The sequence below is a fragment of the Sorex fumeus genome, unplaced genomic scaffold (genome assembly GCF_029834395.1).
Source record: "Sorex fumeus unplaced genomic scaffold, SorFum_2.1 ptg000018l, whole genome shotgun sequence".
NCBI lineage: Eukaryota > Metazoa > Chordata > Mammalia > Eulipotyphla > Soricidae > Sorex > Sorex fumeus.
The window spans coordinates 11,543,643-11,557,722 of record NW_026606075.1 but is presented as its reverse complement, the minus strand read 5'-3'; the positions used below and the strand labels follow the sequence as shown (position 1 = coordinate 11,557,722).

The following is a 14,080-nucleotide window of genomic DNA, read 5'->3' as shown; positions in this document are numbered from 1 at the left end:
ACACCATTTTCCACACCCAGGATGATGTTCCTGAATTGGATGAAGGATTTATTGTCAACATCACGGAGGTTTACCTGTTGAGCTCTGACTTCTCTGTAGGACAACCAAATGTGCTGAGACCTGGAATGGAAATAGCTGAGATAATGATTGATGAAAATGATGATCCTAGAGGAGTATTTAAGTTCCATGTTATTAGAGTGAGATAAACTTTCATTCGTATAGATATTCCCTTACATAAGTGGCTTATGCTTGTTGAGATATTCCCTTATAGTGGTTTATGCCTGCTGAATTTACTATGTTATGTATTTTCTGCAATTGTCCTACAAAACAATTGACTGTAGATATATACAAATATTTGTTATCCTCAAATTAGTTCTTAGTTCTCTTTGAGCTAAGCTCAAAGATCAAGCAGGCTTATTTTTATTAACTTTAAGTGTAAGAATTTTGAGAACTGTTACACATGCATTTAGCTGATAATTTTTTATTAGGAGGATAAAATATAAGAAATATGAAAAGGAATGATGAATTTGAAGAGGAATAAGTTATAAGATGTAACTTTTATCTTGTATCTCAACTTCCATTCTTTACTTAAAGGATGTTGATGGAGTAATTACTGCCTGTGAGTTGCCCGCCCCTCTGAATCTTCTTCAAATTTCTGTTGTCCGACTGGCTGGAAACTTTGGGACAGTAAATATTTCCTGGAGAGCAACAGCAGACAGTGCTGACTTTGAAGACTTTAAGCCATCTCATGGGATTCTTGAATTTGCGGAAGGACAAGTATGCTAGACAACTAACATTTAAGTATTTTTCTGGTTACTTTAAACATTCGGGAAGCATCTTCCAAATTTTATAAAACATAACCATGCATATTATAATGCTCTAAATGGTCCTTTATCAAGCCAAATACTGTTAATGTTACAGTTTGCTAATGCACATAGGAAGAGAATTGAGGCAAGAGAATATCACTCTTTTTCTGGTCTTCACGGGATTTTGTTTCAAATAAGAGTTGTTAGGGCCAGAACTGTAGTGCAGTGGGTAAGTTGCTTGCCTTGTACGTGACTGAACTAGGTTCTATCCTTAACACTCTATAACCCCCAAATCCACCAGAAATGATCTCTGAGCGGAGAGCCAGTAGAAGGCCTAAGTACAGCTTAGTATAACCCCCCAACACCCCTCAAATAAATGAAAAACAGAAGTTATAGAATACAATAATTGAGTTGGATGTGTCTAATCGTGTGTAAAAATGCTTAATTTATTTGACAGTTCCTATGAATTTTAGTCCCTTTTTTCTATTTGTTTTTTATGCTTCTAAATACATAAATTTTAATTTATGCAAAAGTGTTCACTTTATTTTTTTAACATCTATAATTTATTTATAATTCAACATTAAAATGACAGGAAAGGAACAAAATAGTAAGAATTGGAAAAATGTAGAAACTACTTAAGGTTTGGATCTATCAATATGGAAAACTATAGAATATTATGAAGAGTTGTAAGTATTGAAAACTGAGAATTTTTCAGTAGATAATTAGATATTCACCTCAGATTTCAATCAACAGAAAAAACTTGTGAACAACTATGAAAATGTCAGAAATTTAATGCAGTGCGTACACAGTTTTGCTTTTTTAATGAAGCATTCCTGAAGTTATAGTACAATGTTGTTCAATTAAGAAGCAGTAATTTTAAATATTGGTACTAGCTATAAAAAGTTTGATTTTTCATTGGTAAATTTGAATGGATTTTATCACTTAGTAGCTATTCCTAGGGGACAATAAGTATAATGACTAGAAGACTATTGTTAGTACTTGAAATGAAGACTTTTAAACATTTAGAACTTCTCTCTATTGAACCTTGTTCTTATGGAAGGGTAATATAGATTTTCACATTAAAAGCAAGGGGAGAGTTTTCATTAACATAACCTTCCAACTTTTACTGTATTCTCAGCATTTTCCTATTTCTCTACCCAAAACCCATTCCCTCCCTCATTATTGATTATGTGCTTGTGGCTGGAGCGATAGCACAGCGGTAGGGCGTTTGCCTTGCACGCAGCCAACATGGCCGACCAGAGTTTGATTCCTCTGCTCCTCTTGGAGAGCGCGGCAAGCTACCGAGAATATCTCGCCTGCTCGGCAGAGCCTGGCAAGCTCCCCGTGATGTATTCGATATGCCAAACACAGTAACAACAAAGTCTCCAATGGAGATGTTACTGGGCCTGCTTGAGCAAATCGATGAACAACGGGAGGACAGTGACAGTGACATTGCTTGTGAATTAAGTACCATAATTTAGCAATGTCTTTAGGATCATCATTATCTTTAAAGGTAACAATTTGTAGAGAAACTAGTATGCATCTTACAATATGATTGGAAGTGTAGTTTAATAAGTTTTCATCTTAGCATCTGATTTTTTGGGGGGTCCTACCTCTATGAGTGTGACTTCCAGATTTCTCACTTTTCTCAGTTATTAAAGATTTCAGGTAAGGTTAAGTTATAGAAACTTCATTTTCTAGTAAATATCTGTGTCTGATTACTGGACTCTCTCTAAAATAAAGAAAACATTTTAATATGGATATATTTCTGGTATACTTTTATGATCCATAAAAGAAATTCCTAAAATAAAATCATTTAGACCACAATAAATAAGTTTGATCTTGATGACAAACATCTAAATATAGCAAATTTGGATTTATTACTATCTTTTTGGCTACATTACAAGAAGAGTACTTGAAATCAGAGATTTATTCTAATTATCAAGGACAGTTAGAATTTCTGTAATATCATTTCAGATCATGTGATTTTAGCACTGTTAGGATGGAGTGTTAGTTAGTACAGAGGATAAGTCTCTTGCCTTGTATGCATTTGATCCAGATCTGATCCCTAGCAACACATATGGTCTCATAAGCAACCCAGGAGTGATCTTTAAGCACAGCGCCAGGAGTAAACCTTGAGAAAAACCATGTAGGACTCCCAAAAAACAAACATACTTAGTATAGTAAGATTTATCTTCTGCAGCAGTTATTAGTGCCCCTAAAACCTGTTTAATATTTCTTTTCAAGAATTAAATTTCGGAGGCAGAAAAGATAGGAAAGTGGGTAAGGCACTTTGCTTGCATACAATTGACCATGGTTCTATCCTAGATACCACATGTGGTCCTCTGAGCCTGCAAGGAGTGATTCCTGAGCACAGAGCCCGAAGTAAACCCTGAGCACCATTTGGTGTGGCTCAGAACAAAAAAAATATTTCATTGTTTTTTCTATTTAATAACATTTGTTTTTATATACCATTTATCTTGAAATTATAGACTATAATTCGACTTGAAATATTATAAATATAAAGGATTTAAAAGTAGTTCTATGTACATATCACTGTAGCACTGTCCTCCTGTTGTTCATCGATTTGCTTGAGTGGGCCCAGTAATGTCTCCATTTTGAGACTTATTGTTACTGTGTTTGGTGTATCGAATGCATCACAGGTAGCTTGCCAGGCTTTGCTGTGCGGGCGAGATACTCTCAGTAGCTTGCCATGCTCTCCGAGAAGGGCAGAGGAATCGAACCCGGCTCAGCCGGGATGGCTGTGCACAAGGGAAACGTCCTACTGCTGTGCTATTGCTCCAGCCCCATGTACATAATGGGGAGAAAATACTTTTTTCTACTGTTTCTAAATTTTAATTAAATAATTAAAATGTATGTAGTCAAAAATTGCTGATTCATTATACTGCATCTGCTTTTTCCTTCTTTCATTAGGATACTGCAGTGATAGAAATCACCATAATTGATGACGCTAAATTTGAACTCATGGAGACATTCAATATTTCCTTAGTTGGGGTGATTGGAGGTGGCCGTCTTGGTGACGATGTTGTATTAACTGTTGGTATTCCTCAAAATGATTCTCCATTTGGCATATTTGGATTTGAAGAAAAGACTGTAAGTCAAACACATAGTGAAGTTACTTTTCCTTTTGTTAATTATTCTTAGAATTTATAGCAGAAAGGTACCTTTCTTTCAAAACTCTTTATGCTCTTCATTTTTGATTCTCGAAGGTTTTTTCATTGCGTATTAAATTAGGAGCCATAATGATCGTGATTTAAAAATAGTGAAATCTCTTACCTTAGCCAGTTACTAGGGGTAGAGGTTTTTACTTACTTAGTCACTGTCACTGTCACTGTCCTCCCGTTGTTCATCGATTTTGTTCAAGCAGGCCCAATAACATCTCCATTGTGACACTTGTTACTGTGTTTGGCATGTCAAATACGTCATGGCAGGTTTGATTCCTCCGCCCCTCTCAGAGAGCCCGGCAAGCTACCAAGAGTATCTCGCCCACACGGCAAAGCTTGGCAAGCTACCCATGACTTATTTAGTATAATACATAAATTAGGTAAACTGTTTTGTCCATACATTGCTTTCTTCGTAATTGTTTTCAGACCACCATCCTTGTCATAAGGGAAAATTGGGTTATGGATATGGATATAGATTTTATACCCCAGAATGGGTTTTGCTAGAAAGGCAAAACCCATTGACTTTATTGACTTTCATTGTACAAAACATTATATAGTCACCCAGGCTCATCGATAGCACAGCGGGTAGGGCGTTTGCCTTACACGCGGCCAACATGGCCAACCCGAGTTCGATTCCTCCACCCCTCTCGGAGAGCCCGACAAGCTACCGAGAGTATTCGATATGCCAGACACAGTAACAACAAAGTCTCCAATGAAGATGTTACTGGGCCCGCTCGAGCAAATCGATGATCAACGGGAGGGCCTTTACTTTTACTTTACATATATATATACATATATATATATATATAATCATTGTAAATAAAAACCACATTCTGTTTTTCATTCTTACTTATTTTTCTCATTCTATGTGATTTTCTTTCTTCCAGGTAACAATTGATGAATCCCTTTTTTCCAATGACCCTGATGCATATGTGACTTTGACAGTTGTCAGGTCCCCAGGAGGAAAAGGAGCCGTCCGCCTTCACTGGGCACTAGACAAGAGGGCTAAAGACAATCTCAGGCCATTGAATGGGACGCTTCATTTTGATGAGGTATAGTTACATCAGGATTCCTGTCAGTGTGTTCTAATTTTTCTAATTTGTTTTTTATTTTTTTCTCCATATTAGTGCTTAATAACTGATGCGATTGTATTTACTGACTTTAAAAAAATTTTTTTAGGAATCACAGTGAGATATGGTTATAAATTTGTTTATGATTGGGTTTCAATCATGTAATGTTCCAACACCCATCCCTTGTACATTTCACACCACCAATGTCCCCAGTCCCTCCTTCCCACCCACGCCCTGGGGGGCCTATCTCTGCAAACCTCTATGGCAGGCACTTCTCTTGTCTCTCTCTGTCTCTTTCTGTGTCTCTCTCTGTCTCTCTCATCTTGGATATTATGGTTTGCAATACAGATACTGAAAGTTATCGTGTATATCTATATTCATGTATATCAACACTCAGTTTTTGTTCAGAGTGATCATTTATGATGTATTGAGTTTGAATGCCCTGATTGGCTAGGGCTTCAATGACCACTTCTATCTCAACAGAATCAAAGGCCTTTAAATCAATGAACATTAGACAGAGCAGCATCTTGAACTCCCGAGAAACCTCAATGAGCTTGGTAATCGTGTGGATATGGTCGATGGTGTTGAACTCTTTGCGGAACCTGGCTTGCTCACATGGTTGTCCTTCATCTAGTGTTCTTCCAATCCTATTCAGGATGACTCAAGCGAACAGCTTGTAGATGACAGACAATAGGCAGATTGGGCGATAGTTGCCAATGTCGTGGATGTCTCCCTTCTTGTACAGTAGTACAGTCCTGCTAGTTTTCCACTGGGACGGAACCTTGCATTCAGACAGGTAGCGTGTGAAGAGCCGAGCCCGCGTATTGATAAGTACTGACGGCAGGTTCTTTAGGTGTTCAGGTCTGACCTTGTCTGGGCTGGGTGCTCTTCGTTTCTTTACCAACAAAATGGCATGTTCGATTTTAGAAGGGAGAATATTGGGAATGACATATGCATCCTGTGGAATTTGGTATGTGGGCAGGTGGACATGGCTATTGAAGAGATCTGAGTAGAAGTCATGGATAATCTTCTCCATTGCCCTTCTGGAAGATGTGATAGATCCATCAGGACATTGGAGGGTAGTCATCTTGGTCTTGTAGTTGGCAAAGGACAGGCGGGCGTTATGAATGCTTTTCCTAGCTTCTGCCGCATCTACCAGCACTTCTGCTCTTCTCTCTTTGAGGTCTTCCTTGATCGCATCTCTGCACTGCTTTGTGAGCTCGGACTTTCGCTTGTGGTTGCTTGAGGCATGCGCCAAACCCCGTTGGCGAATAAGCTCAAGAGTTTTCGAAGACAGGCATTATTTTTTATATTTTTAATAGTGAGACATCTCTCTCTTGGTGTTCCTCGCACAATCATGGAGGTGCTGAACCAGTCCATCGTATTCCTTGTCAATGTTGTCAATGACGGCATCTTCCCATGTTGCAGCAGTAGTGCCAAAGAGCTCCCAGTTGGTGGTCTTTCTGGGAGTTCTCTTCTTAAACTTTGCAGCCCTTTCTCCCCGCTCTGTGAAGTAGAATTTTGCCCAAAGGAGACGGTGGTCCGATCCCATTTGGAATTTTGGGACAACGACATTGGTCAGGCAAAACTGTCAACTTAATATGATGTGGTCTATTTCATTGTGGAACCGTCCACCGGGAGACTCCCATGTCCAACGTTTAGATTCAGCCTTCTGGAATCTTGAGTTACCATGGATGGTCTTGGTCGACATGATGAACTCAGACAGTCTCTCACTCTGTCCGCTCCATTCTAGGCCATGGGTCCCGATGTGGAATTCTTTGGCTGATCTTCTTGGTCCTATCTTGGCATTAAAATCACCCACAATGATCTTGTAGAAGGTGTGGTCTTCTTTATAGAACTTCTCCAGCTCCATGTAGAACTTCTCAATTTATCCTTCATCATAATTGAATGTTGGTGCGTAGACAACGGAGATAGAAACTGCTGGCAGTGAGTCACATCTATTCAAGTGTAAACGTCTGATTTGCATTGTTAGGCATTTGAATAAATCAATGCTCATGGCCAAGTTTGTGTTGACAAGGACAATGATGCCTCCAACACCTCTTTTATCGCATGTTCAGAGGAAGAGTTCTTCTCCAGTGTCGAAAATGGCGTGATCTGATTGATGCCTTCTTGTCTCAGTCAGACCAATGATGTCGTACTTGATCTTTCACGCTTGTACCATAGGAAAGCATCCGATGCTATCCTATGTGAATTGAAAATACAGACAATCATTTTTGTCTTCCTTCATTTTGGCAGCCCAATTCGGCCTTGAGATTTTATCAGCCTCTCCTTCCTCATCCTTCTCAATGCTGCCATATTGGTGATGCCTTCGGGGTCAGGGGAATGAGACCCATTGTAATTACTGATTTTGGCATATCAAATACACAACAGATAACTTGCGAGGCTCTGCCGTGCGGGTGGCATAATCTCGGTAGCTTGCCAGGCTCTCCGAGAGGGATAGAGGCTTTTGGGGCGTTCTCTAATCACCCTTGTAGGTGTTCCCGTGGTTCAAACCATATTTGAACCCTATCAAATTCAAACTCAATACATCAGGATCCTCCGTGAGCTGTAGTATAGATTCACTACCAGGATTTCACCATTCTACAAAGAAGTAGTCATCGATGTCAAGAGAGGGGTTTGACAGGGTGATACCATTTCACCGAAACTCTTCAGTGCCACCCTTGAGAACATCATGCGATGACTGGAATGGGAAAAAATGGGAGTGAAGATAGATGGTCGGCAACTACACCACCTCTTCTTTGCTGATGACATTGTTCTAATAACACTAAACATTAGCTAAGTGGCACAAATGCTGGCCAACTTTGACCGTGAGTATGGAAAGGTCGGACTACAGCTGAATCTTAAGAAGACAAATGTTTATGAGAAACAGCCTCGTTCCTGACTCTCCATTCGCTCTCAACAGAATGACTATCTCTGAATGCAACAGCTAATTGTATCTAGGTCGAGAAGTCAACATGATGAATCACCTGGCACCTGAGTTGCACAGGAGGTAGAGAGCAGCTTGGAACGCCTTCAAGAGCGTGGAAGAAATAGCTAAGAGGACGGACGGAGAACTTCTGGCTCCGGGCACATCTCTTTGATTCCACTGTTCTTCCTGCATTAACATATGCCTCAGAGACCTGGGCCCTACGCAAACAGGATGAGAACGCTATTCAGGTCTCCCAAAGAAGAATAGAAAGAGCTATGCTTGGAATATCACGTTTCACTCAAATGAGAGAAAGAATCCGGAGTTCCGACCTCCATCGATGGTCAAGAATCAGGGACGCTGTCTCGTTTGCCAAGGCATCAAAAATCAGATGGGCTGGACAGATTTGGAGACGACCTCTGGACTAGAGCTGTTACTGACTGGATTCCACGGGACGTCAAAAGACCGTGTGGCCGCCCACCTACCAGATGGTCAGACTTCTTCATCAAGAGCCTGAATGATCAGTTTGAGGCTCTTTGTGTTTCTAGAATGAACAGACGCCATTGGGCTACACTAGCACGCGACAGGGACAAATGGAGACATTACTGGTGCCCGGTTGAGCAATTTGATGATTAACAGGAAGTCAAGTGATCAAGTGAAATGATCAATTCTAACTACAGAAAAGGGACAACTGGCTTATTTTTAAAAAATAATATATACTATGGGGAAAAGAAATCTTTTCTTTTCCTTGTGTGTGCAAATGTGTAGACACACACAGACACACACACACACACATGCACACGCGCACACACACACACACAGATACACACATACTTCTCTTGTCATTTCTCTCTTGATTGAAGTCAAAACAAGTTGACAAAGCCAGACATCAGTTATCATCCCAGTCTTCACCCGTTCTTTAATGTGATCAACAAATCTGGTCAAATTTGCCCTTTCATGGCATTTCTTACCATTACTTCTCTACTCTGCCTAAAAATCCATTTCTTTTTAATCTTTCCTTGTGTAGTGTCTTTTCACTTTGATTTTCATGTCAAGTCTTTCTCTCTTTTTTTGTAGTTGTAGTTCATTGTTAAAGTTATCTCATTATTCAGCCTCCTACTCCATGGCTTCTTATCTATAGAAGGCCAAGGTCAGGCTCTGGAAACACTACAAAGCGTTTCACAGGGAAACCCTGGCTGTACCTTCCACCTTGTCTTTTATTTTAGCTCAATTATTGTCCTCTGCATTTCAGTACCAGTCTGTCTCTAAGCCCCGGAATGGTCTATGTGGTTTCATGATTCTTTGCTGCCCTGTTGCTGTTTCCTCATCCAATTGTCTTATCTCACCTCATCTCTGAAGCTTTTTCTTCTGATATTAAGCAGAATTTCAAATTCTCTCCTTGAAAGTCCAACTTAATTTTCTTAAGGGTAAGTGTAGTTTGGCTGGTTGAGAAATTTCTCAGTAGAATATTGAGGGGGAGAGGTGTTTTAGCTCTACAGCCTGGTTCAGAGCCTTCAGGAGTGGTTCACTGTAATTATTTCTGTAACCGGTTGGCATGCTCCTTACACTTCTCCATACATGCATGGATATCAGTTTCTTCTGAATTCCACTTAGCCTCTCATCCTGAAAGAACTGAAAGAAGAATTAGAGGGTGAAGTGTAACCCTATTGCTGCTTTTACTTTTTGCAGCAATTTGGTATTTACTGTTCTCCACTGTTCATTTTCTCTTCCCCTAACTTTCAGTGCTTACTTGGGTTCTCTGAGCACTTCCAGGAGTAATCCCTGAGCTCAAAGCAAGGAGTAAGCCTGGAGCGATGCTGGGTGGAAATAAAAAGTAGGGGTTGTACTTTCAATTATTTTGTTTCTGTTTATTGATTGATTGATTGATTTGATCTATTCTGTATGTAATTTAAAAAAAAATTTATTAGTGAAACACCATGAGGTACAGTGGTAGGCTTACAAATTTTTGTGCTTGGGTTTCCGTTATACAATGATCAAGTACCCATCCCTCCACCAGCGCCCATCCTCCACCACCATGGGTCCCAGTATCCCTCCCACCCCCCAACCCCCATCCCACCCTGCCTCTGTGGCAGGGTATTCCCTTTTGTTCTCTCTTTCCTTTTGTTTCTGTTTTTGAGTCACATTCAGATGTGTTCAAGATTTATTTTTGGCTCTGCTCATGGATCACTTTTGGTGGGCTCAGGAACTGTGATTCCAGGGATTGAACCTGGGTCAGCTACATTTAAGGAAAGCACCCTCTCTCCACTGTACTACCACTCTGACCCCAGGATTGCTCTTTTTTTATGTTTGCCTAAAATTTAGCCAAAACTTTCTTACTAAGAGCATAAATGAGATTTGCATATAAGCTAATTTTTATGTATTAATTCTCTTTAGAAAAACCCATAATCATAAACAGAATGGGATATATTTAAAATCAGCTTATTGGCATATAAACATTATCAATAAAATGGGAATATGTAAAATCTGGTTTGGGTCATTCTTGAAAACGTGTTGTTCCTCACATGTGACGTAGACTGAGTCCCAGAAGACTATTGTATTGCATACACTTCAAGACACTGTTTTGGAGAAAGATAGAAATTTCACCATTCAGCTGATGTCCGTCGATGAGGTAGAAATATCACCAGTAAAAGGTAAGAAAAATGCACGTCTTTGAAAATTAAAATGTAAGTCCTCAGAAAAATATAACACAATAGTCACTTGTTACAAAGATGGGTAGTTAGGTTTAATAATTCCTAAAATATTTGCTAAAGTGTAAAGCTATCATTTTCCAGCTGTATTATAGTTAAAGGTTGTTTAAAGATTAAAATTATAATCCCTCTTGTTGGTAAAGTAGTACATTAAGATGTCATACTACTTAGTTGCATTGTTTCTTAAAATACAAATATATTTATTGTAGCAACATTTATAAAAATATACAAGTTTTTATGCTTATGGAAGAATACTATGAAACTATTCAAAAGAGTAGCAGATTGTAACAAATTTTGTCACATGTATATTGTAAGTGGGTTTGGAGTTACTCACTGGAAAGTATAATGTTTCCTATCACCTATGTTTTTCTACCTGTTATTCAAGTCTACATATTACTTTCTAGTAAAATGATACTTTAAGATAGCATCATTATATCTGGTATTTCAACCTACCTATACTTATTTTCATCAGTTATGACTACCTTGATATTTTAATTTTAATATTTCAGAAACATAAAATAATTTTATTGTAAAAACAATTTTAATTTGTCTAAAATCCATATGAAAATGTATTTCTTAGATGTGTAAAGAAAGAATTAATGTTTTTAGATGCTTTTATTGTGTTACCAACAATAATTATTATTAAAATTGACTCAGAAACTTTGATATAAAAGTGATTTCCTTTGATATTCCCCATGCCCTCTTTGAAGTTAAAAATTCTATAATCTGCAAGAGTTTTTGGATAAGAAGGTAGACTCTTCTGGTTAAGGAAATTTTTCAGTTGTAGAGAGAATGTTATCTATTCTTTTATTCGGCATATTTTTAATTGTTGTTTTAGGAGCACAACTTGTTCACAGGGCTTACTTCTGGCTCTGTGCTCAGGGATCATTCCTAGGGGCCCAGAAGATCATCTGCGGGGCCAGGGATTGAACCTGGTCAGCTGTGTACAAAAGCAGCATCTTCCCATACTATCTCTCTGTCCCCTTCTCTCTGCATATTTATCTTGATTGATTTCCAAGAAATCTATGATACAGTGATATTCTTTCATAATCTTTGTGTTAGCTCAGTTGCCGATATCACATTCAGTGTCGTGGTTGATGTCTTACACAAAGATAATAGGGCAGGGGCTGGAAAGGTACAGGAGTGAAGGGTCATGCCTTGCCCGTGTCTGACCCTGATTTGATCCCTGTTACCACATGGCCCTAGAAACATTGCTGGGTGCAGCCCTAAAGGCCTCTCAACACCTTCGTATGTGGTCCTACAAGTTCCCCCAAGCGCTTTCACCATGACCTGGCTTCTCCCCTGCACTGCAGAGCTGGGGCAGAACCACATCCTTGGACCTTTGCTTGGAACTGCCATCAAGGCTGGTCAGAAATCACCAGGAGGGACCCCTGGGCCTCCTAATGATTTTTCGGAGACCCAGAAGAAAAAGAGATATTGATTTATTAAGGCAAAGTGTTTATCAATAGTAACGAATGCATAATGTATTTCCAATTGTGGCATTTTTTTTGGCTTTTTTGGGTCACACCCAGCAATGCTCAGGAGTTACTCCTGGTTCATACACTCAGGAATCACTCCTGGCGGTGCTCGGGGGACCATACGGGATGCTGGGAATCGAACCTGGGTCTGCTGTGTGCAAGGCAAACAACCTACCCGCTGTGCCATCACTCCAGCCCCAAATTGTGGCATTTTCACCAGACAAATTACTCTTTATTCCATCTGTCCATTGTCAAAGTGAAGGTATACCAACTCAGTTTGGTGTGTCATAAAACTCTAAATGAGCTCTTTCGAAACAATTTCCTGCGTATTACTGCTAATTTTTATATGAGTATTCAAGTGACTGAATGTGGCTTATATTTCTTTTTTTGGGGGGGTGGTATACCCAGCTGTGCTGAGGATTTGATCTTGTCTCTGTGCAAAAAAATCATTCCTAGCAAGCCTTGGAGGACTGTATGAAGTACCAGTGATCAAACGAGGTTGTCTATGTGAAAAGCAAGCTTGGTACCTATTGTACTAGCCCCCCCCATCCATATTTCCACTAGAATATAAATGTTTAACAAATTTTTAAAAATTATAATAAGAAAAATCAAATGCTTCCAAAAATTCTTGATTTTTAAAAATTCTTTAATTAAATACTGGGCAAATGATACTTTAATTAAATGTTATTATTATTGTTTAGATAACATAGTACAGTATTGTGAATATTTGTAGCTTTACTCAAAGAATTCCTACTTTTGTCATATAGTTAATTTTTTCATATAGTTAATTTAATATAGTAATGTAATATGCAACTGCAGTGAGTTACAAAATATTTATAATACTAGAAGTGAATTTCTACAGATGGTAGAAGAGTACTTGTTTACCATCGGAGGGATAGTAGAATTTTTGCCCACTTGATCCTCCCTCTTTCACTAACAAGTTATTTGCTAAGTGTTTTCAATGCATATTGTCTTCAACATTAAGTTATAATGTCTTTAATAATAATGAGAATTATCTAAGCATCTTATATGAGTGTCGGGGGTTGATTGAGTAGACTAGTATATGTAGAGTGCTTGAACATTGCCATCCTCACACTGGGTGTATAAACATATGTTTATTACTCACATGGTAAATATCTTCTCTTTAGGAAGTGCTTCAATTATCATCAGGGGCGATAAGGGAGCTTTCGGGGAAGTTGGGATAGCTCCCTCCTCTAGGCACATCCTCATCGGGGAACCCTCAGCACAGTATAATGGTACTGCTATCATCAGGTAATTGATCTTTACATAGGTTTGGGTTTTGAAGTTTTATTTTACAAATGTCACATTTTATGGTTTAGGTGGACATTTCCCAAAGTGACTAATACGGCTTCATGGGGGCAACTACAAAGGGTGGTGAAGGTGGAGGTAGTTTCTGGTTCTTCCTGATTGTTCTTTTAAAGAGAATGGATAACAAGGGAAATACTGAGTGATTGTTTTCTTCCGATAAGCGGAAATAGGCCAAATAAATAAATATAGGGATCTCTGCGTTATATACATTGCACTCAATGCAGATATATTCTTCAAGCATTACTTTATAAGTTTGCGACATTTTATTGGGAGAATGTTGTTAGAAGTTGAAGACATCTGTACTATCTTAAAATCAGATTATAAATATATATATATTTAAATGTGTATAATTCATCTTAAGAAAGGGAATGAATTGACTTCAAGAGTTTCATGTGGTGAACTTCATTCTGTGATTAATCACTACGGAGTTACTTCATTTAGATAAATGTGTCTTTCAGCTACAGTATCATAAATTAGCAAATCATTAAGTCATACATTTTATAACTGTGCTCTGAGATCAGGATCTTTTTTTTTTTTTGATTGAATCACCATGAGACACATAGTTGCAGAGCTGTTCA

The 14,080-nt window shown here is 38.7% G+C and overlaps 1 protein-coding gene across 1 annotated transcript in view; it reads left to right on the top strand.

Moving 5' to 3' along the window:
- Positions 1-14,080, top strand: part of ADGRV1 (adhesion G protein-coupled receptor V1) — a 561,793-nt gene that overhangs the window by 148,027 nt on the left and 399,686 nt on the right. The window contains exons 55-60 of the mRNA XM_056112517.1: positions 21-197; positions 595-777; positions 3,741-3,920; positions 4,879-5,043; positions 10,521-10,638; positions 13,322-13,445. Coding sequence (XP_055968492.1) covers positions 21-197; positions 595-777; positions 3,741-3,920; positions 4,879-5,043; positions 10,521-10,638; positions 13,322-13,445 — 947 coding nt within the window. The remainder of the gene's footprint in view (positions 1-20; positions 198-594; positions 778-3,740; positions 3,921-4,878; positions 5,044-10,520; positions 10,639-13,321; positions 13,446-14,080) is intronic.